This window comes from Ricinus communis, chromosome 10, assembly GCF_019578655.1.
Source record: "Ricinus communis isolate WT05 ecotype wild-type chromosome 10, ASM1957865v1, whole genome shotgun sequence".
In the NCBI taxonomy this organism is placed as follows: Eukaryota; Viridiplantae; Streptophyta; class Magnoliopsida; order Malpighiales; family Euphorbiaceae; genus Ricinus; species Ricinus communis.
In genome coordinates, this window is record NC_063265.1 from 14,381,972 (window position 1) to 14,402,147 (window position 20,176).

Sequence of the window (20,176 nt, forward strand, 5' to 3'; positions counted from 1 at the left end):
AATAAAAAATAAAAGAAAATTTACATCATATTTTTTATGAAAAAATAAAAAAAATATATAAATTTCTTTTGTTATTTTTTATTTTTTAATTTCGATAACAGCCATGAGTTAGAATGAACCTCTACTTATGGATCTAGAAACTGTCTCATTTTAAAGATGGTTAATTAATACTAATATTAATGAATTATAGATGAAGAAACTTGAATTTAAGACTTTTATAATTTTATTAAATAAAAATATTAATTATTAGCTAGAAATGCACATAGGAAATACATACTTTCAAATGAAAAAGGTAAAGAAAAATAGGCATGGAATTTAGTGGATTAAAGATTAAACTACTAAGTTATAAACAAATTTGAAACAAATTTGAAAAAGATAGTTCATAAAATATTTAATAAATCAATCTATTAAATTAAAACAAAAATCTATTATTTTTAACATCTAACAATAATTCCAAAAAAGAAAAAATATAATAACAATTATAGACATTCCCTTAATAGTTTAGATGAAAATATAGTGCAAGATATCTTCAATTTTTCTAACTGTTATGCATATCAAAATAAACATTTAAATTTATTTTTTACTGAATTAAAATCTCAATTTCTCCTATAATGTTTGTAGAAAAGGAAATTGGGATAGAGAGGTGATACTTCAGAATGTTGGTGTCTCATATTAATCAATGTTCTTACTCTTGAGTGATGAGCTCTCCCTATATATATTCATACTACAGCAAAATCAAATAGGTAGGAAAAAAAATGGAGGGATCATAAATTTATACAAAGACAATTGGAAAAAAAGAATTATGATAATTCCTGCCCAAAGATCAATTTCTTGATCAAATTGAACCTTTCTAACCCATTATTTTTATCTTCTTGATTTATCTCCTTCATCACTATTCCCATCAGATGCAACATTTGAGAGAGGATCATATGATTCTTTTTCAATGGGAAATTTAAGCTGCCAAAGCATGATTTTGGAGCACTCTTCTGGTGGGATTCCCTTTAACTTTGTCTCATCTTCAAGTGCTACTTGTTTCACAAACTTGATTGAATTCTGCCAAGCAAACAAAATTAACCAAAAAAAAAAAATTGTTATTTCAGAAATTTACAAATTTAAAGTATTATAAAAAAGCTTCAGAGTTGGGAATATAAATCTTGAAAGCTGCTTTCCTCTAAAATTTCTAAAGGGGTCAAAAAGAAAAATCATATAAGAATAAGTTAAGAAGAAACTTGCATATATACATTGATAAGCAGCTTTCTTTTTATTGTTATTAAGAACAATCATAGCAACAATCCAACAAAATTTAATTATCATCTGAGACTGCTGAAAAAGGTTTTAAAAGAGGTTTCTTCTTGTTGATTGTTGCCCATTTTTTGTTTAGTTTTATGTTGTCAGCAATCAAATGTTAAGCACCAGAATTTTGGATGAAATATACCTTTCTATGTCCTAATTAGTTGGTAAAAAGCTACTATCAGAATAAATGCCTGCAACTTTTAGATGCATATTTTTCCTTTAAATCTAATGTGGAGATTACTAGCAAATAGATTAACAAATATGTTTTTAATTCTAAGTTAAATAATATAAATTGAGTTGGTAACAAGTCAAGAAAAATATCATTGTCATGCCATTACCAAGTGGCTAATTATGCACATATATATTCTGAATATAATATATGGTTTTAGAGGTTGGCCAAATGTCTGCTAAACCAAAAATGTTTAATTTCAAAGCAAAATCTTTATGTCTAGCAGCTGGTATGATTGGATCCCAGCTGGAGAGTTGAAGCTATGATTAACTTTACATATGTATACTTAAAGATAGGTTCTACCCTTTTCATATTTTGTTTGTTTATTTTTTTTTTTTCAATCTACCATTACAAGAGAAAGAGGAAGCAAAGTTCTATGCAAGTTTTTCATGGATGCATAATTGCAATTAAGGTGGACAGAATCTTTTAACACTTTTGAGAACTTTCATGCTAGTAATGAATTGAAGCAACATGAAGATTATTTTAATTGTACTTCAAAAGCATCAATATATTATTTTTATTGATGGAGAGTTATGTAATCTAATACCTCAATCGCATCGAGTTTAATAATCAATTTCTATAAATATAATTGTATAAGAATGACGTGATTGATATTTTTATTCATAAAAATTGAAAAGGGTCTTTAAGTTCGAACTTTTATTAAAATTATTGAAAATTTATTATTTCTGAATTGGATTTATGTGAAAATTAAAAAGAATTTAGATAGGCATACCTGTGAAGTATGTGGAACGGAGGAAGGGCGACCCCATCTCTCAGGATCCCAGAGAATAGAACTATTGAATGCAAAACTTGAAATGTGAATTGGAGGCCTTGCATCCGTTTGATTATTATTGTTCATTTTCTTTAGATGCCATCCTATAACTTGTGATGAATCACATATTGGTCCTTCAATTATCACCTTATTCTTGTTTGGTGATAGTAATGCCATCGGCCATGTCCCAAAACCCCTGCAAATATAATACTTTTTACCTTTAATTTCAAATTACGCAACCTACCCCTACAAGAAAATATCCAAAAGAATACAAAACACTCTCATAAATAAATAAATAAAGATTTATTAGATTGATTTAAGGTGCCAAATCTGCCTTCTTTTAATAAATATACACTAATGAATCTACTTTCATGGAGGGTACATCCATCCATCCAATGTTTTAGGAACAGATCACATAAAGTACCTACCCTTCTACTTTCTATATCTTTCCTATTGCCCAATAGAATATAAACGAATTAGAAATGGTCAATTTGATCAAATTGAATATTTAGGATTCATTGGGTTGCTTTTATTTATTTTCTTTTTCCTGGCCAATCCTACATTTTCTTTTGCTATGTTTGATAAATGATGACTATAGGACTTGTATTTGGTGCACCAATTCACTTGAGATCAATTCAAGAAAAACCTAAACTTTGAGAATACCACCTAAGCCAAGACTATGTTCCTACTTGCAAGAACCTCAAATCCTTTTTCTCTTCCTCTTTTGTTTTTTCTTTTTATTCTCTTTGTGACCCTTTAAAGTATAATATTTTGGAAACTTAAGTAATGACTATCATGGCAATAACTAATAATGAACCAATGAGTTTTAACTCAATAGTGCTGAAGTTGGAGATAAGTTATGAGTTTGAACTCTATTTAGAGCAAAAAGTTACTATGAAGGGAGAGGAGAAAAGCACATACTCAATATCTCTGAGCTCATCAAAGAAGGCAAGATCATAGACATTGGAAAGGCTAGCAAAATGAACAATCCCACTAAGTCTGTGTTGCTCAAGATGTCTAAGAGCAACATTCCTTTGATGATCCAATTCAGCTCGTATATCAGTAAAATTCTCCTTTGACACCAAATGCCTGTACATAATACCTGTTTTCCTAAGCATCTCAGATACTTCATTCGAGTCTGTTTGCCCTTCCACGACAATCCACAACAATGGTGGGGGAACCAACTTTATAGTATTGGCTAATCTCCTCAAAAATACCTTTTGATACCGAACCAAAGTACTCGTTGGTGTGATAATGATTATTAGTTTCCTTGGTGCCAATTTGGGTTCTTCTTCTTCTTCTTCTTCTTCTTCTCGTTCTACTTCCTCTTCTTGATTTTCACGTTGAACTGGCACTGGAGTTTGATCAGATACCACAGTGGCCTTATTGACATTGCTACCAGGCAGCGGCGTTACTGCTGGATGAGGCATTTCAGTTGGTTGTGGAGAGAACTGTGGCTTGTTTGATAAAGAAATATGACTTGAAAATATTGAAGATTTAGCAGTAGGAGCAAAGCCTGTGAAAAACCCCATAACAAAACATAAAGAGAAATGAACTACAGCTTTCTTCCATAACTGTACTTTCTTCTTTGATCTTTCTACAGACCCCATTTCACCAAAATCTTGAACTATGACTGAAATCTAAGTTTGTGTGTTCTTTTCAGTGAAAAGGGGTCTTAATTACTAGAGAGAGAATGAAGAAATGCAGAAGACTGCAATATATATATATAACGTGGCGTGTCATGTTTGAATATCACCAAGAATACACCACAAGAATCGAATTTATCTTTTTTATTTGAAGTGAAGATGGAAATTAGCTAACTGTTATGTGATGGTAACTAGCAAACTCAAAAAGCACATTGTTTTCATTTGAAGCCTTTTCTTTTATTCAGGAGGGGAGGTGAGGCATTGCTTCATTTAGTTGTCTCTTTAAGTGAAAGAAACATTGAAATATACCCAGAAGACTGCACCAAATAGTTGTTGGGATGGAACCCATCAACTAAATACATTTGGGAAAACTGTTAATTATATATTACATACTTTAGTGTACAACCTTAGTCAATTGTTGTCTCCACCATATATAACCTTTATAAGTGCATTTTATTTCACCAACTTGTTAGTTGAGATTTAAATATATCGGATGTTCTTCTTCATGTTTTACATTTTCAAGTAATATATATTGGTATAGATATACTGCTTATGAATTGCTCTTACCTATTGGAGCATTTCCCTGCTGTTCGGTTTAGTTTATCAGTCAGTTAACAATCAAACCAAACACATAATCATATAAAATCATGTTCTTATGTTAAACTTTTGCTTCTTTTAATGATGGTATTGCATTAAGCAGACTGTGATAGGTTATAGTTCTAATCCCCAATAAATTTCATTTGATTTCTTATTGGAAAAGAAAAAAAAAAGGTATGAAGGAGCAAGAGACACAAAACACAGGAATGGGGGTGAAGCAACTTGTTAAAGATTTGAGTTTTGATTGGCCTCCCTGAAGGCATTTTCCAAAACGATTAGGCAATAAGTTGCTCATGAAGTGTTAAAATTTTCACGAGGAAGAACAATGTCGCACATGTGCATTTAGGAAGAAGAAATCAGACAGCTGTGGAGCATGCGCACACCCTACGAACTCCCACATTCTCCCTGTTCTGAACCAATCCACCAAAGATTGAGCTCTCTTTGCTACATGCAAATGGATATGTGGACTCATAATTTACATTGCTTAAAAGGGTTTCTAAACAAAAGTTAGATGAGCTTTTATTATACAAGGGAAAACATGGCACTTGGAACATTTTGGCATTGCTCTCATCAATCAGTCAATTCAGTAAGCCCGTAGTCCTCGCCAAAGTATCTATCAACTAAACCATTAGCCATATTTCTTAGGTCTTCATTCTCATGGAACTGAAATCTTTCCATTGCTTCAATTCCATTCTCTTGTTCCACGAGCTTTGGGCCCTCACCATTTGGCATCCCCCTCAGAACCTGCAACCATAGATAATTAAAATGCCTTGAATACATTGTTCTAAGGAGCCATTTGTTGAGAAGTCAAGTTCTCACCAATTGAATACAAACAATCATTCCACAGATTTTCTTAAGATTTTAACGTGTCAAGGACATTCACATACAGGCTCAATATATTGCTCATGAGCAATACATTACGCTCCTGTGGTGTATAAGTAGCATATAAAGGGGCAAATATATGATTAGCTTACCAGCTCTATGAACTGAAGACCTAATCTTGCAGCTTCTGCATCTACAGATCTAACCAAGTCGATAAAACCAGGAAGGCATCCTCTACTAACCAGGGAAACTAAGTGCTCTAGAATCAGATCTGGCTTTCCAGTACCTTCTGCTGGGGCAACACAAAGGTTACCCAAAACATAAGCTACTTCTTTTCTTAAATCAAAAGGTGCAGTTGAAAGAAGGCGCAATAATAATGGTACTGCCTCACTACAATAAATCAACTGCTTATGCTCAACTGAACCAGCAGCTATATTAGATAACACCCATGCAGCTTCCTGCACAATTGATGGAACTCTTTATAGTAATAGGAATAATGCTGGTTAGCGTAAAAAAAGACAAAGAAAGATGTTTAGCTCACCTTCTTCAAGACTCTGTGCTCACTCTTCAAACATTTTACTAAAACCGCAATGATACTATCTGAAAAGGTAACATAAGCCAATTTTCTAAGTAGAATGTATGATAAAGATTACAGTTCCCGAAGTTAAGCAAGTATTTCACTGACCTGTGATCTCTATTCCAGGAAGAAGGACAGCAGAGATTGTGTGTGAATCACCAGCTATAAGATTACCTAAACTTCGTAGGACCTAAAAGAGAAATATTAGTCAGCTGGTCCAAACATATATTATTAATTCAAAGGCATCACGGACCATTCAACTGCATGTACCATTTGCAATTGCATCGCCTTAGTATAACGCTCATACAATACAAGCCATAATCTATGGGTACCCAAAATTAGCAGAAGTTGTCAACAACTTATTATGTCCTTTCACATCACAAAACATAGAACACATGACCAGATTCAAAGTCAGCAGATGAAGATTTTGGGGAAGTGCAGACTGCATTACATGACATGAAGAATGAGCCATCTAAAATTTTGTATTTATGGCAGACAAGTAAATAAATAAACAATGCACAAATCAATACAAGTTTTCAAACTCATATCTCAAATATTACCGGAATAAGCAATTGCAAGCTATTTGATGTTGCTAATCTTTGGATCAGCAATTGAAGAACATCACTTTTCACCAGCATACTGGTAGCAACATTTGAAAGTGCAGAAAGATACACGACTGCCCATGCTACTTCAGTTGCCAACTCCTCATCCCTGAATTCAAAAAGCATGTTGAATTATAATTCACACTCCAGGATAACATATTTCCAGGAGTTTAAGAATTTCAGAGCAATGCAATATTTTTCCCAGCTGAGAGTTAAAAGAGATGGCACATCCTTCCTAACAAATTAGAATGTTATAGTTCCAGCAAGTAGATGGGATGTAAAAGCAATTAGTTCTCCAGGAATTCTCCTCATTTTATGTTGAAATAAAACAAGCAGATCCTTAAAATTTCATTAACAGGCAGTGGAAGTGTAAATGCAACTAAACGCAGTAAAGACACAACCAACAACCTCAAAGCATTCACCTTGAAAAGGGAAAGAAATCAGCTAGACATGATTGGTACAAAAACAAAATCTTTTGGAAAGTAGCCTCAATTATAAGACTCCTTCAGTAGAAATATGGTTTGCTGTTTAATTTGATATGGAAACTAGGAGAGAGAAAATGAGGAAACAAACTTGACATGAAGGAAGCTAAAATTAATCAATCATCCATCATGTTGCTAGGCCCAACGAGCACACACATACTGATGCATTAAACTGTTCCAGTGCAGCCATACATGCATTGAGAAGAAGCATGAAGGCCAAAGAATATAGACATAAGATGCAAAGTCAGTAAATGATGATTTGCAAAAGAAAAGAAGTAGGATATCAGTTAACAGTATTAGAGAATCAATGCTGAGCCAACCAAGTCTGTAAATCTCATCAGGTGACTATCAGGTAATTAACCTTTCACCACTGATCAATGAACAACCTCCTCAAGAGTTCTTTAAGTTGAAACCCTTGCTTTTAAGTGACCCCCACATATATGGAACAAGGTTCAGGAAACAGCAAAACCATATACCAGAGCTATCAGTAAACCAGGTCAATTACCTTGGCCTTCGCAAGGCTTAATACAGAAGGGGCCCAATCAAATAATTTGAATAAGGCAGTCCAGAGACACTCTAGGAATTTTCACCATAATGACCAAAACTAATACAATCATTATAAACAGAAAGAGTTTGCTTACGCTTTTCTTAAGTGCCGAACTATCGCATCCAGTACTCCATCAACTCTAATAAGTTCTGTTGCAGCCTTAGGATCTGGTCCCTGCATTCAAGCAAACTGAGGCTATGTTGTAAATGGAATATGAAAAGAACAGATAAGCAAACAGATCATATGCATATGAACACATTCATAATAAACTTAAATCAATAGATTCTTTGTATGTTGCCCTAATTCAAGCCCAGAAATGTGCAAGGTGCACTATGCATCTGTCACCTTGGTAATATGATGGGTAGATCAAATCACAAAATTATGCATATTCTATGTTTTCAATCTAAGAGATCAGGAATACAATTAATGTAGGAAGAGAACCTAGGGACCACAGTAAGAATGCATATACAGACAAAAGGCTAAGCCCAATTGAAATCTGAAATCAAATACACATATACACTCATAGAAGCTGTTCATAAGGAAAAGCTTTAAAACCTTGATTAGGTTCGATAATGCCCAAGCAGCTGTTCTGACGGTTGAACCCCTGTTTGGCAGCATCATTCTAGCAAGTGGGGGTAAGGCTCCTTGAGATAGCAAAACATTTCTCAAATCTTCTCCTTCACCAGCAACATTTCCCAATGCCCATGCACACTGCTCAGCAACAGGCGAGGAACTTCTTTCTACAGGAGAATGCAATTATAAACACAAATCCAAAAATAGCATGGTGGTCCAATGACTTTTGCATGCTGAAGTTCTTAATAGAGAAGGAAACTACATAATAAAAAAATTAGGAGATAAGCAAAAACACTTCTTTGATACTAAAAATAAATGCAATTGCCGTCACCAACCTCCAAGATGTGCAATAAGCAATGGTAATGCAGGCAGTAATGCCTTTGTTTCTTCTGGTTTTCCTGCTGCAATGTTTGTTAGGCACCAAGCTGCCTCAAGCAACTGCAATTATGACCAAAAAATTCAGGCTTCCAATTCCCACTGCTCAATTAAGCAGATGTATAATTTTTTCCATAGACTTTGAAGTAAGCATTGTACATTGGCTAACAAAAAAAGGCCATCATTTCAACATAGATTGGAGTGCAAAGGCTGAATAACAGATGACCAAACCTAACAATAGTAGAGAGATATATTGATGCCTTTACTCACCTATAGCTAAAGGAAAAATATTCTTTTTTGTGGTAAATAAGTCTCGGAAAATATTGCGCAAACAGTAATAGCTATGGATGCAATGTTTCCTAAACCGCAAAGTAAAAAGCAATTTCTTCAACCTGCTCATCAGGAGAGCCAAATGAAAGACACTGCACAAGTAAGATGATTGCTCCAGCTTTAATAGCAGCTTCAATTGGAGGGAATTCAGATCTTGACAACAAACGCCTTAGTTCACGAAGTGCGCCAACTTTCTTTTGCATTGCACCTTTTCCTCTAATGGTTCAAGATCATAAAACAAGCAAATTTCAAGTTAAAAATTAATAATAGTTCCCCAAGACAAACAAGCATCAAGCAATGTAGATTACATGTATAAAGTAAACTAAGAATTAGAGAAAATGCCCCTTCAATTCTTACTAAAAACCAAATAAATCTTGTCCAATCTAATTTTTAGTCTTGTTCTTAATACAGCGACATAAACCCAAACCATAGTTCTTCAACAATAAAGCAAGATAATACCAGAAAAAGCTAAAATATTAGTATGCCATTTATCATAACCTTCGATTTCACGGAGAAAGCAAAAGTGAATGTATTGCTAATTCTACATTCAACTTCAACCTCATCAACATAGGCGTTCATTGCAAATCATGTAACTACTTTTTGCAAGATTTATTTTCTTCCAAAATGCCTTAAGTTGAAATAATTGAATTGTAGCAATATAAAGGTTTCCAAACAGGAGCATTGATTGATTAAATAGAATACAATATAACTTAAATCTTGCATTTTCGGACATTCCAAACACATTCAAATTAAAAATATACTAGAAACATGCATGATCAGTAATGCAATAACAAACATCTCTCTAGTTAATAATGGAAAAAAAAAAAAAAGACATACTGGAAAGCAACAGCAGATTTCAACTCCTCGACAGCCGAAGAAGTCTGAGCATCAAGAATAGATTGCTCTTCATCAATTATCATCTCACTATCACTATCACCACTAGTTCCCACTCTGCATAAACGCTTTGCTCGAACCAATGATTCTCTCCTTTCCTTCCCCACAGCCACTGCGTTCTGCTTTCTCTTCTGTGCCGCAACATTTCCAACTGCAAAATTATAATCCATTCTAAAAATTTCAACACAAAAACTTTAGAAAAAAAATAGAAAAACCTAGAAAATAGAAGAGAAAGAAGATATAATATTTATAATAATACCTGAAGATTTGATAGGCTCTCTTTTCAGAGAAGTTAATCCCTCTTCGGCCATTACAGAAAGCTTCTATTTTTTCTAAAAAATAATAAATTTTTTGGCTAAGCAGCTGAGAAATGGTTTTAACAATGCTACTGAGCAGAAATCCCCAAACTTGGTTTCTTTTCTTGTTAAATTCACGCGCCCAAACGTGAAAATTCGCCGCCTATCTATTGCTCCGTGAGAATTTGCAAAAAGAGACCTCTTTCTTTCACAAAATTACGCTTAAGGCTCTACTATGATATACATTTTCTGAAACGGATACAAAACTTAGAAAATTAAATCACAAAAGAGAAAAGAAATTAAAAGACACCCTCAAATTTGTAAATTAATAAAAGAATTAATTAAGAAAAATTAGTTTTGATGTATAATAATTATGATTATGTTATCTATAATATGTAAATTTACAACTGTTTTTAGATTTTGAGGATTGACAATTTTTTATATGTCTGTTATTTTTTATTTTATTTTCTATGTTATTTATTATTTTATTTTCAATTTAGCTTAAATTATATCATTTCATGTACCTATATATGTGTATATTTTGGTTCTTCTTCTTTTAATTTTATTTCTTAAAAGCTTTTTGTAACTTGAGTTAATAAAAAAAAGGTTGAGTGGCATGGCATCACAATGGGAAGCTAAGATGGAGATAATGTGGATAATAGTTACTGACTGAAACTGTGTGCAGCATGATCCAAAAGTGAGAGTATTGAATTGGAAGATGAACCCATTAATCATGATATTCTCAACTCAGTGGTTGTGTTCCAGTGAGCACTTTAATCTTAGGAATGGTGATAACCCATTATTGTAGGTGAAGTAAAAATAGTCGAAAAACACAAGCTTGATCGAGTTTAAGTTACAGTCATAATTTAATTGATTAGTCCAATTTGGCCTAAAACATTGCTAATTCTAGTATTATTATGGAGTTTCATGCTTATACAGTCTTACTCCGAATTGAAGCATTTTAACATTTTTTGCATATATTTTATAGCTCCAGTTCAATAAGAAAGATTGTTATTGGTAACTCGTTCATCTACCAGTTATCAATTACCGATCATTCTTGAAGGTTCCAAATGTTAAGTGAGCTTGAGCAAGTCAAAAAGAAAGCTTGAGAAGATAGTCTGATACTTAATTGAGCATCTATGTTTCTTTTTTTAGAAAATATATATATATTTTATTATTAAAAATTGATAAATATATTTTAATATAAAAAATAAAAATAAATATCAAATATCAAAAAATACATATAAAGAAATTTATTTTTAACAATTATTAATTTTGTTAATAGAGTAGTATATTGTAATTATATAAAAAGAATGTTTCACTTGGTGGCATTAATATCGACTGTATAAATATTTTTTAATGAATTTAATTGTTTGAATGTCAAATTTGATATATTTTTTCTTCACCACTCCTGTAGAATGAAAAATTAACAACGCTTCTTTAAGAAAATATTTATATTTATTTATAAAATTAATTAATAATAAAAAAAAAAAGATCACCGTCTGTCTAAAAATAATTGATGCTAGATTAAAAAATAAAATTTTAATGAGAAAAAGAAAGAAGGGACAATTAAGATTTTATTTTCCTAATTCATAAAAAAATTTGAAAAAAATACGTTTCGTCTTCTTCGAGATGAATTATTTTCTATGGTCTTTCTGGCTGTGGTAAAACTTTGCTTACTAAGACAATTGCCAACAAACGTCGGGCAAATTTCATAGGCACTAATTAAATGACACGCTGATTTATGTATTCATAATATTTATATATTTAGAATTAATTTGAAATGTATTAGATATTAATTTTTACGAATGATAAAATATTATTTTAAATTTTTTATTATAAATATAAATATATAAATTTAGTGTAATTTAAATTTAAATTAAAAAAAAATTCTTGCCATCTTATTAACGACCCAAATCAAAAAATTTGCTCACACAAGTAATTTACAAATGAATGAAAATTTGTCTATGACTCTCAATGTAGTGTACTTAAACCATTGAATAAATGATATATAGTTCTAGTGTGTTTATATTTGAATATAGTTGGACTGTTATTATATTTAAATAATAAGAGAATACAAATATTTTATAATTTTATAATTGTTATTTATTAAATGATAGAACAGTAATATGAATATAGTGTTTTATAAAAATATATTTTATATTATTATACTATTAATTTTATCTGTAAATAATATATCAGAATTAGTATATCTAAAGAATTTTCATTTCAAAAAGGTCAACTCTTAATAAATTAGGCAGAAAATTAATGGGGATGGTCCTAAGCCGCACACGGTAGTACCCTTCGTCTCCACACTAAATACATATCAACGTGTCCCACATTTCCTGGATCCACCACCATTACACGCTTCCTTCATTCTCTTTTATTAACTTTCGTCTTTCAAAATCAACAGATTCTCGAGAAACAAACACACAGGAAAAAAGAAAAAAAAGGAAAGAGCCACTGCATATATCTCTCGCTTATTGTCACGATGGACCATCCACCACTAAAGGCAGTAACTCTGACTCACGTCAGATACCAAAGAGGAGACCAATTAGGGCATTTTCTGGCTTGGATTTCACTAATTCCAGTGTTTATATCCCTGTGCGGATTTGTTTGTCATTTTATCTTCCGTCGCGAATTGCAAGGCGTGTTCTTCGCGATTGGACTTATGATCTCACAATTCATCAGCGGATTAATCAAGAAATCAGTTCAACAAGCTCGTCCGGAAACTTGTATACTTCTCGAGATGTGCGATTCTCATGGCTGGCCTTCTAGTCATTCACAGTACATGTTCTTTTTCGCTGTCTACTTTACTCTTTTAACCTTTAGAGGGATTGGATTAACTGAGGTTAAAAACAAGTGGGCTGCATGTTTCTTGCCCTGGTCACTCGCTGTTTTGACCATGTATTCCAGGGTATATTTGGGATATCATTCCATTGCGCAAGTGTTTGCTGGGGCTATTTTGGGGACTTTGCTTGGTTCCGTTTGGTTTTGGTTTGTTAATTATAAAGCTATTCATTTTTTCCCGGTTATTGAAGAGAGTAGTTTTGGGAAGATGTTTTATGTCAAGGATACTTCTCATATAAAGAATGTGTTGGAATTTGAGTATGAGAATGCTAGAAGAGCTCGAAAGGAGATGGCTGCCAAGTACAATTAATGGGTTTCATTTTGCTCTTTTGGGTAAGTGTAAAAGTTCAATCTTTATTTGCATTGTTGCTTGCTTAGTACATTTTGAATAAGGTTAATTTTTGAACTTGATTTTGGAGCTAAACTGATCAAAGTTATTTTTCTTTCCCTCGTTTAGTTTATGCAATCTTAATTTAAAAAGATTGTAGTTGCTTAATTTAAGAACGTCGTGCACAATCACATGAATTGCCTGCATTACATCTGTGTGATCATTAGGTAATAAAATTGGCAGACAAAACCATTTAAGATATGAGGCAATAAAAAATGGAATTGTCATTGGGTTGAGGATACTTAATTAACTCTCTGATATTTCTATATAAGAACACGTCAAGAGAATTGCTTTCTATGCCTCAGCTAGTAGTACTTATGTTCTAAAAAACTTGAAGCTAGTTTTAATGGTTTATGTAACTTCCGTATCCTATTGTCATTAGCATTGCAAGTTTCATACTGGAAATCGTATGCATATATTATGTAGTACGTTAATTATCCTAATGAAAGAATACTGCAGAATTAATAATATAGAAAATTGTATTTGTGGAGGTGACAAAATGACTTGTGTAAGCTCGTAGAGTAGAGCATATTGGCTTGACATGTACTAGTTTGAGATTGCAGTGTCATTGAGTAGGACAAAAGTGTACCTGACAAGTCTTCACCTTAGATATGCACAGCACAAAATTGGAGCATGAGATACTCTGTTGATTGATTAAACCACAATGTTTTGTTGATCGCACTTCCTTTTTCCTGAACTTGTCTGATGTACATGGTGAATGTTTATGTTATAAAAATGGCAATTGCATTGATAAGTTTCTTGGGATGTGTAGAACAAGTGGTTCTGTCTTAATAACAAAGTATTAAATAACCCAAGTTGGTTATCAAAAATCAGTTATTAAGAGTTAATATTTCTGCAATTTGTCTTTCGACATTTATATCAAATAACACCTTTGCTGTCAACTACCTGTGGATTTTCCTGCTTTTATCTTCTCTTGCTTATTTTTTATTTATATCGGTTTCTCATACTTAAGCATTTATTTAACTTTCTATCTTAGCAACGATGTTATAAGATCTCCAACATCCATTAATTTTGGAGAACTTTGGCAGTTATCTCATTTTTGCAATCATTAGTTGTCATATAATAAATGAGGTTATAGCTGTGGACTTTCAGAATATGATAAGAACACATCTTTAGTCTGGGGTGGCTGAGGAAGGCCAGTCAAGTTTTTTGGGAGATGCTGTGTAGTGTTTGGATGGTGAGGAAGTAACCTATTAATGAGTCGATATGGTTGAAGCAAGAATGTTGAGTTGGATCCACATAGCAGGACAAGGTGGAAAATATTAAAAACGAGTTAAAGCACCAAACCAGTTGCCTAGAATTGAGTTATTGAAGAATTATGAGCTCCAAGTGAAACATGTATTGAGGCTGGGTTGAATAATGAACTCTTTAATTGTTTTTTCTTATTTTACAGGCTGACAGCACCAAAGCTGCTGGTAAAGACTGCGTTCAGTTATGTTTGTTCGTATGGATGACATGATTAGGCAAGTATAAGTCTTGTTTATATCTTTTCATCTGGAAGACAATATCAGAAGCTAGTTGGAGGGACGATTACTAAAGTCGATTTTTTACATTAGAAAAAAGTTCTGATTTGTTGTATTCACATAAGCTTTACAAAACTGTAAGATGTCACAAGGAACATGAATCTTTTCAGATAACTAAGATTTAGAAACTTGAAAGTTTCTGATATTTCTAAATGGTGGGATTCATAACAGATTTTTGTTTCCGAAATCATACTATGGTGGGATAGATACTAATTTATGTTTTTAATATTATTTTACAATACTTCTTGAACACTTATTGTGGTTGTTGTTGTTTTTCCTTGTTTTATGTTTGCTATGCTATGTCCTTAAATTCCATGTTTCACTTCCCAAAGTCAGGCTGAGATGCCTTATTGGTGCCTATAAACTGGAACTTAAATTGTTGCCTCGGTTACGAACACTCGCACCTCTGTGTTGCAATTTCTGATGGCACCCATTTTTACGAAGTTTTAGCTTAACCATTGTGGCATTGAATTATTTCACATGTGTGGAACTTGATTTAGCCAAAATGGGTCTTCTGGGATTGTGTCATATGTATCAGAGTAATTTTTGTATTTTTTCTTTTTGCAACTCGTCAATGCAAAGCATTTTGAACATCCAAATGTTATTTTGGATATGCAATTGCTGAACAAAGAACCTGAGTATGTAAGAAGTAATTTAGGAATATTAGGTTTCATTTGAAGTTTAGTTGAGATAGGAATTTTGATATATTTACTCTTCGAAATGTGTCTTCTTTTTTTATGCTTCCCTCCAAATTAAAATCTAATTCAAAACTGACAATATAAATTTAACAGAGTCCCAAATGGACACATCTTAAATTTGAAAATGAATGAGAAAGGTTTTTGGAAATGAAGGCTCACCGTCATTTCTTACTATTAATATGCTGAGATGTTCTCAAATCTCCATCTGACTTTCACTAAAATAAATAACAAAATTTTTTGAATCATTGTTTATAACTAATTAACTATGTATAAAATATAAATAAAAGCCACTGAAGTGATGATATAACTTATAAAAGATAACTATTTTAATTAATTATTTAAATAATCAGTCATAAATCTATGATAATAATAATTGACTCTATTACACCCAAAATTAAAAAAAAAAAACACAAAAAAAGAATATAACATAAGCACTTCACAATAAAAAATAGTCCAAGAAATCTCAGTGTTGGATTTTTTTTTTAATTAAAAAGAAAAGATGTTGGATTTGGAGAAGCAAGACAAATGTGTGCCGTTTTAGCCCTTAGTTTCGACGCAAAACGACGGCAGCCGAAACTAAAAATGGAACAGTGAATTTCCAAATAAGAAAATTGAAAAACTGGGAAACAAGCGGGAACCAAGTGACTTGTGAGTACGCAGCGATCAGACCAAAACCCAAATTTGGAAGTCATAACTCTCCGCCACCTAACCTCATCTTCGTGTCAATGCTCATCATCAACCTCTACTAGAAACCCATTAATAATTCTTTATTTCTCTCTCTCTCTCGACCTTTTTGAATAATAATCATAATAATAATAAGAAAGAAGAATGTGGCAACTTCTATTAGCAGCAGCAGTAGCAGGATCCACTGGCTTCGTGGCCAAGCACTTACTTCACCACCACGATGAACATTCCAAAGACAATCAAGAACCTCCTCAGGACTCGATTGCCACTCCTGATGTTGTAAATGATGCTAATAAACAGTGTGGATTCGGTACCAGTTTCGATCAGAGTGTTTTTAGGTTTTCCAGCTCTGCTTCTTCTTCGTCTGCTAGTAAAAAAATTAGGAAGAACTCGGCGATTAAGGGCCGCCGATTGAAGTTTGGTACTTTGAATGAGAAGGAGAATCAGAGATCTACTGCCAGCCAAGGGAGTGCCCGCCGATTTGCTGTTTGTTTGAAGAAGCGAAGAACTGCTAAATGTGGACCAACGGTTTCTTCTAATAAAGGTTCTTTTTTATTTCTTTATTTTGGTTGTTTGATTGGTTGATTGCTAAGACACTGTAGGAAATATAATTTAATTTTTTTTGGAATTATTTGTTATGATAAAAACCAGTTTTGACGGGCTGCTGATTGCATTTAGTAAGAACTAGCTGTTAGGGATTATCTGATGTGTTTGTAATATTTGATGCGTTGGTGCCATTTCTTCCCCTAAATTAAAACTGGCATTTCATCGAACATTATGTGATGCTTTTGCACTATATATTTTGTTACTTCTTCAATTTCTTTCTCCAAATTCCTTATCCTGATGAGAGAATCAATATAGGGAGTAAGTTTGCAATGATTTGTGGTTGTAATCTTGCTAAATGGTTGTTTGAACATACTAGATAGAAAATTCATAAGTATCTGGGTGTCATATCAAGCATCCTTGTTCGTTTATAGGGAGATCTTTTCTTTTCATTTTTTTTTTTAAGAATAAGAAACTGAAATGCAGTTGATTTTCTATGCTCCTTATTACTACCATCCTTATTTAATTCAGAATTATTTCATCTCTTTATCAATGGAAAGAAAATCACAGCATTCACTGTCGTCTTGGCTCATTTTTTTCTGAGCAAGTAGGAAATGCTTGTGTTTTTAAATTTCTCGTCTGATATACGAATTGAACACCAGTGCTGGTTTGCTTATATATTCCACAGAAACTACTTTGTTTGGATGGGGACTTGGTGTAGGCATCATGTACATGATGTCAGCTGGGAAATCTGAGATCAGTAAGCTTAGCAATGCTATGGATGAGACTTCAAAAGTTGTTCAGGAGTTAAGAACAGAGCTTTACAAACGAAAATCCGCCCGCTCTGAAGGTATAAGCTTTAAGCATAATCAACAAATGGTAAATGGTTCTGGCACCGAAGATAGAGACCCCAAAGATATCAAAGTCGATGATATTGAATGCCCAAGTAGTGTTCTCACTGAAGAACCAGATCCACAGGTTCTCAACATGGATCAACTGGAAGCAGAACTTGCTTCTGAATTGCAAAAACTTCCATGGTCTGACACTGAAACTTCTGGAAATGAAGGAGGACCAAGTATGGTCAAGGTGAGCCTTCTCAAATAAATTTTAACTCTTTGTGTATATGTAAACAGTTGGCCCTTTCTGCTGGTGCATTTGATTATGTGACTCGGTCTTATTGAATGTTCACTTCATTATGGATGTAAATTTTGTTTATTTTACATGCATTCTGCCTCAACCTTCAGTGGCTATAGAAAGGCTATAATCCCTCTCAGTTCATGGGCTAATCTTTGTTTAATGCTATTTAACAGGGAGTTATAGGTTCCTAAAATGCATACACCGTGAGGTGTGCTTCCAGAAATGTATGTTAACCTTTTTGACAATTATTATTAAGAAAACTTGGGCAAGTTTCATTTTTGGAAGCCTAAATTTGTGCCTACATGTTTAGGAAACCAAATAATCCAACTTAACATTCTTTTGCTTAAAGTTCATTTATATCATGTTATTGTTTTTAAATCACTCTCTACGCACTTAGAAAATTCGTTATTTTCCTTTTGGTGGAAATTTATTTATATGCTAATAGGATAGGCACATGTCTATCCTATTATCTGCATCTAGATTCCGAGCTAGAAGTTTGAGCTAGTGCAGTTTATAGCTTTTAATGATTGTAGGGGTAAACAGCCTTTAAACCTGATTCATATGTAAACTGCAACCTTGGTTCATAAAAACTTGGCAGTTGTACTGGATAGCATGTTTCCAAGCCGCAAGGAATAGAAAACCATACTGTGAGTCTGTGACTGGGTTATAACGTATGCAAGTATTGCCTGATTCTGAACACGGAAATATTTTGCAGAATGAGGTTTCGTCTGGTGGGATTCTTGAAGTGAAAGAGCAGAGCCCTGTCTCTTACCAATGCCACGGAATCCTGCCATCTGAACTTGATCAGAAACTGTGCCATTTGCTCATTGAACAACAGGAAAACCAAATTGAGGAGTTGGAATCCGAATTACATACGGCCCAATCCAAACTCAATGAGAAGGAAGCTGAACTCCAAGCGTTGAAGGACTGTGTAAGACGGCTGACTGAATTCTCTCTGTCAACCGTATCAGGCAAGTGTCTGCTTTGTCCACTTAAGCCTGTATTGCTTATAATATTCTTGAACAAAGGAATTAGTAACTCGATTCTTTAGCTGCGGCAACTACTGTTGTTTGCATTGGCTGGTACTATTACCATATTGTTATATGAACCCTAGTTTTTAAAATTGTTTCAGATGATGAACCTGAGATACAAGTAGCGCAGGACTGTATCAGTGAATGGGACAACAATAACAAAATTGAATCTCAATCTGAGCCAAGGAAATCAGTGGTTGGAATGAAAAGACCTATCGACTCTGCATAGTGAGGTTTTAATTATCATACTCATACCATGTCAATGTGTAAGCGAATGGTGCTTTGTCTTATATGTGGGTAGGAATGTAATTTATTAGGCAGTCATAGGATGCCGTCAGATTTTAGTGCCATGGGTTGGTTGGGCCACACCAATCAAAATTATGTTCCTTACATGCACATTGCTTTTCTGTGCATCAATCCCTCACCTAGTAGTATAAAATAATATTTCAGGATTTTAACTGCATGCAACATGTTTAATAGTTTTTTTTTTACTTATGATTATTATATATCTTCAATTTTACTCCTAGTGTTGCTGTTCAAAAGAAAAATTGAAAAAATTATGCCTAGTGTCTAGAGCTGAACTCTCTTTCCTAAGTGGTTCCTGATTGACTTGCATATCATGCTTCCTTCTAGGTCAAGCACTTTATTGAGTGCCAGAAAGAAAGAAGGCCTGAAACAATAGTTGACTTGTTGTTCTGTTTCTTGGGAAATGGTTATTACTAATCTGTCCACATTCGAATGCTTCCTACCCTTCATCTGAGTGAAGGAAATAAAAGGGTAATATAGGAAAGGCATAAAGCTAGAGTGCGGTGGTGGTTGTTTGCTTGTACAAAGACAGATTGTAAGACTGGTGGAGCCCTGGTGGGGAGATGGAAGGGTTACATTACATTTGCTGATCCTATGAAGATTGGGAGATGGATGACCCCATTGGATGTTTTCTAACAGTGAATTTCCTTTTTTTTTTTTTTTTCTCTTTCTTGATAGATCCACTTCCATTTTTCACTTTTTTAGTATTTGCATGAAAAATGTTTTTTCTAAAAAAGAAATTCAAAAACCATGGATTATGTTTTAAAAATACTTTTTAAAAAAATTATTAATTAAATAAAAAATTTAAATATAATTTTTCCGCACTTTTTTGTTTTCTTTAGGTGGGTGGTTAGGACTTGTATGGGACTAAAGGCCCCTATTGTCCGTGGGTTAGTTAGTCCTAAGAGTTGAAACCGTTCGATATTTGACAAGGCTAAGACAAATTGGTTAAGAGATTTG

General features: G+C 33.3%; 4 protein-coding genes across 4 annotated transcripts; 2 read left to right on the plus strand and 2 right to left on the minus strand.

The window, feature by feature from the left end:
* Window positions 1–647: 647 nt before the first annotated feature.
* On the minus strand, window positions 648–4,123 carry LOC8283815 (beta-1,4-xylosyltransferase IRX9). The gene is made up of 3 exons (XM_002525128.4): window positions 3,216–4,123; window positions 2,256–2,490; window positions 648–1,053 (listed from the first exon to the last, which is right to left on the minus strand). The coding sequence occupies exons 1-3, from the start codon at window positions 3,902–3,904 to the stop codon at window positions 865–867; spliced, it is 1,113 nt and encodes a 370-aa protein (XP_002525174.2). The 5' UTR covers window positions 3,905–4,123; the 3' UTR covers window positions 648–864.
* Window positions 4,124–4,844: 721 nt separating this feature from the next.
* On the minus strand, window positions 4,845–10,221 carry LOC8283814 (importin subunit alpha-9). Its single transcript, XM_002525127.4, has 11 exons — window positions 9,999–10,221; window positions 9,683–9,890; window positions 8,908–9,061; window positions 8,476–8,578; window positions 8,123–8,307; window positions 7,662–7,741; window positions 6,497–6,647; window positions 6,045–6,126; window positions 5,901–5,959; window positions 5,512–5,817; window positions 4,845–5,281 (listed from the first exon to the last, which is right to left on the minus strand). The coding sequence occupies exons 1-11, from the start codon at window positions 10,048–10,050 to the stop codon at window positions 5,108–5,110; spliced, it is 1,554 nt and encodes a 517-aa protein (XP_002525173.2). The 5' UTR covers window positions 10,051–10,221; the 3' UTR covers window positions 4,845–5,107.
* Window positions 10,222–12,308: 2,087 nt separating this feature from the next.
* LOC8283813 (lipid phosphate phosphatase gamma) lies at window positions 12,309–15,004 on the plus strand. The gene is made up of 2 exons (XM_002525126.4): window positions 12,309–13,218; window positions 14,688–15,004. The coding sequence occupies exon 1, from the start codon at window positions 12,527–12,529 to the stop codon at window positions 13,193–13,195; it is 669 nt and encodes a 222-aa protein (XP_002525172.2). The 5' UTR covers window positions 12,309–12,526; the 3' UTR covers window positions 13,196–13,218; window positions 14,688–15,004.
* A 208-nt stretch (window positions 15,005–15,212) lies between these two features.
* Window positions 15,213–19,373, plus strand: LOC8283812. The gene is made up of 4 exons (XM_015722982.3): window positions 15,213–16,743; window positions 17,431–17,828; window positions 18,595–18,850; window positions 19,012–19,373. The coding sequence occupies exons 1-4, from the start codon at window positions 16,344–16,346 to the stop codon at window positions 19,137–19,139; spliced, it is 1,182 nt and encodes a 393-aa protein (XP_015578468.2). The 5' UTR covers window positions 15,213–16,343; the 3' UTR covers window positions 19,140–19,373.
* The last annotated feature ends 803 nt before the right edge of the window (window positions 19,374–20,176 follow it).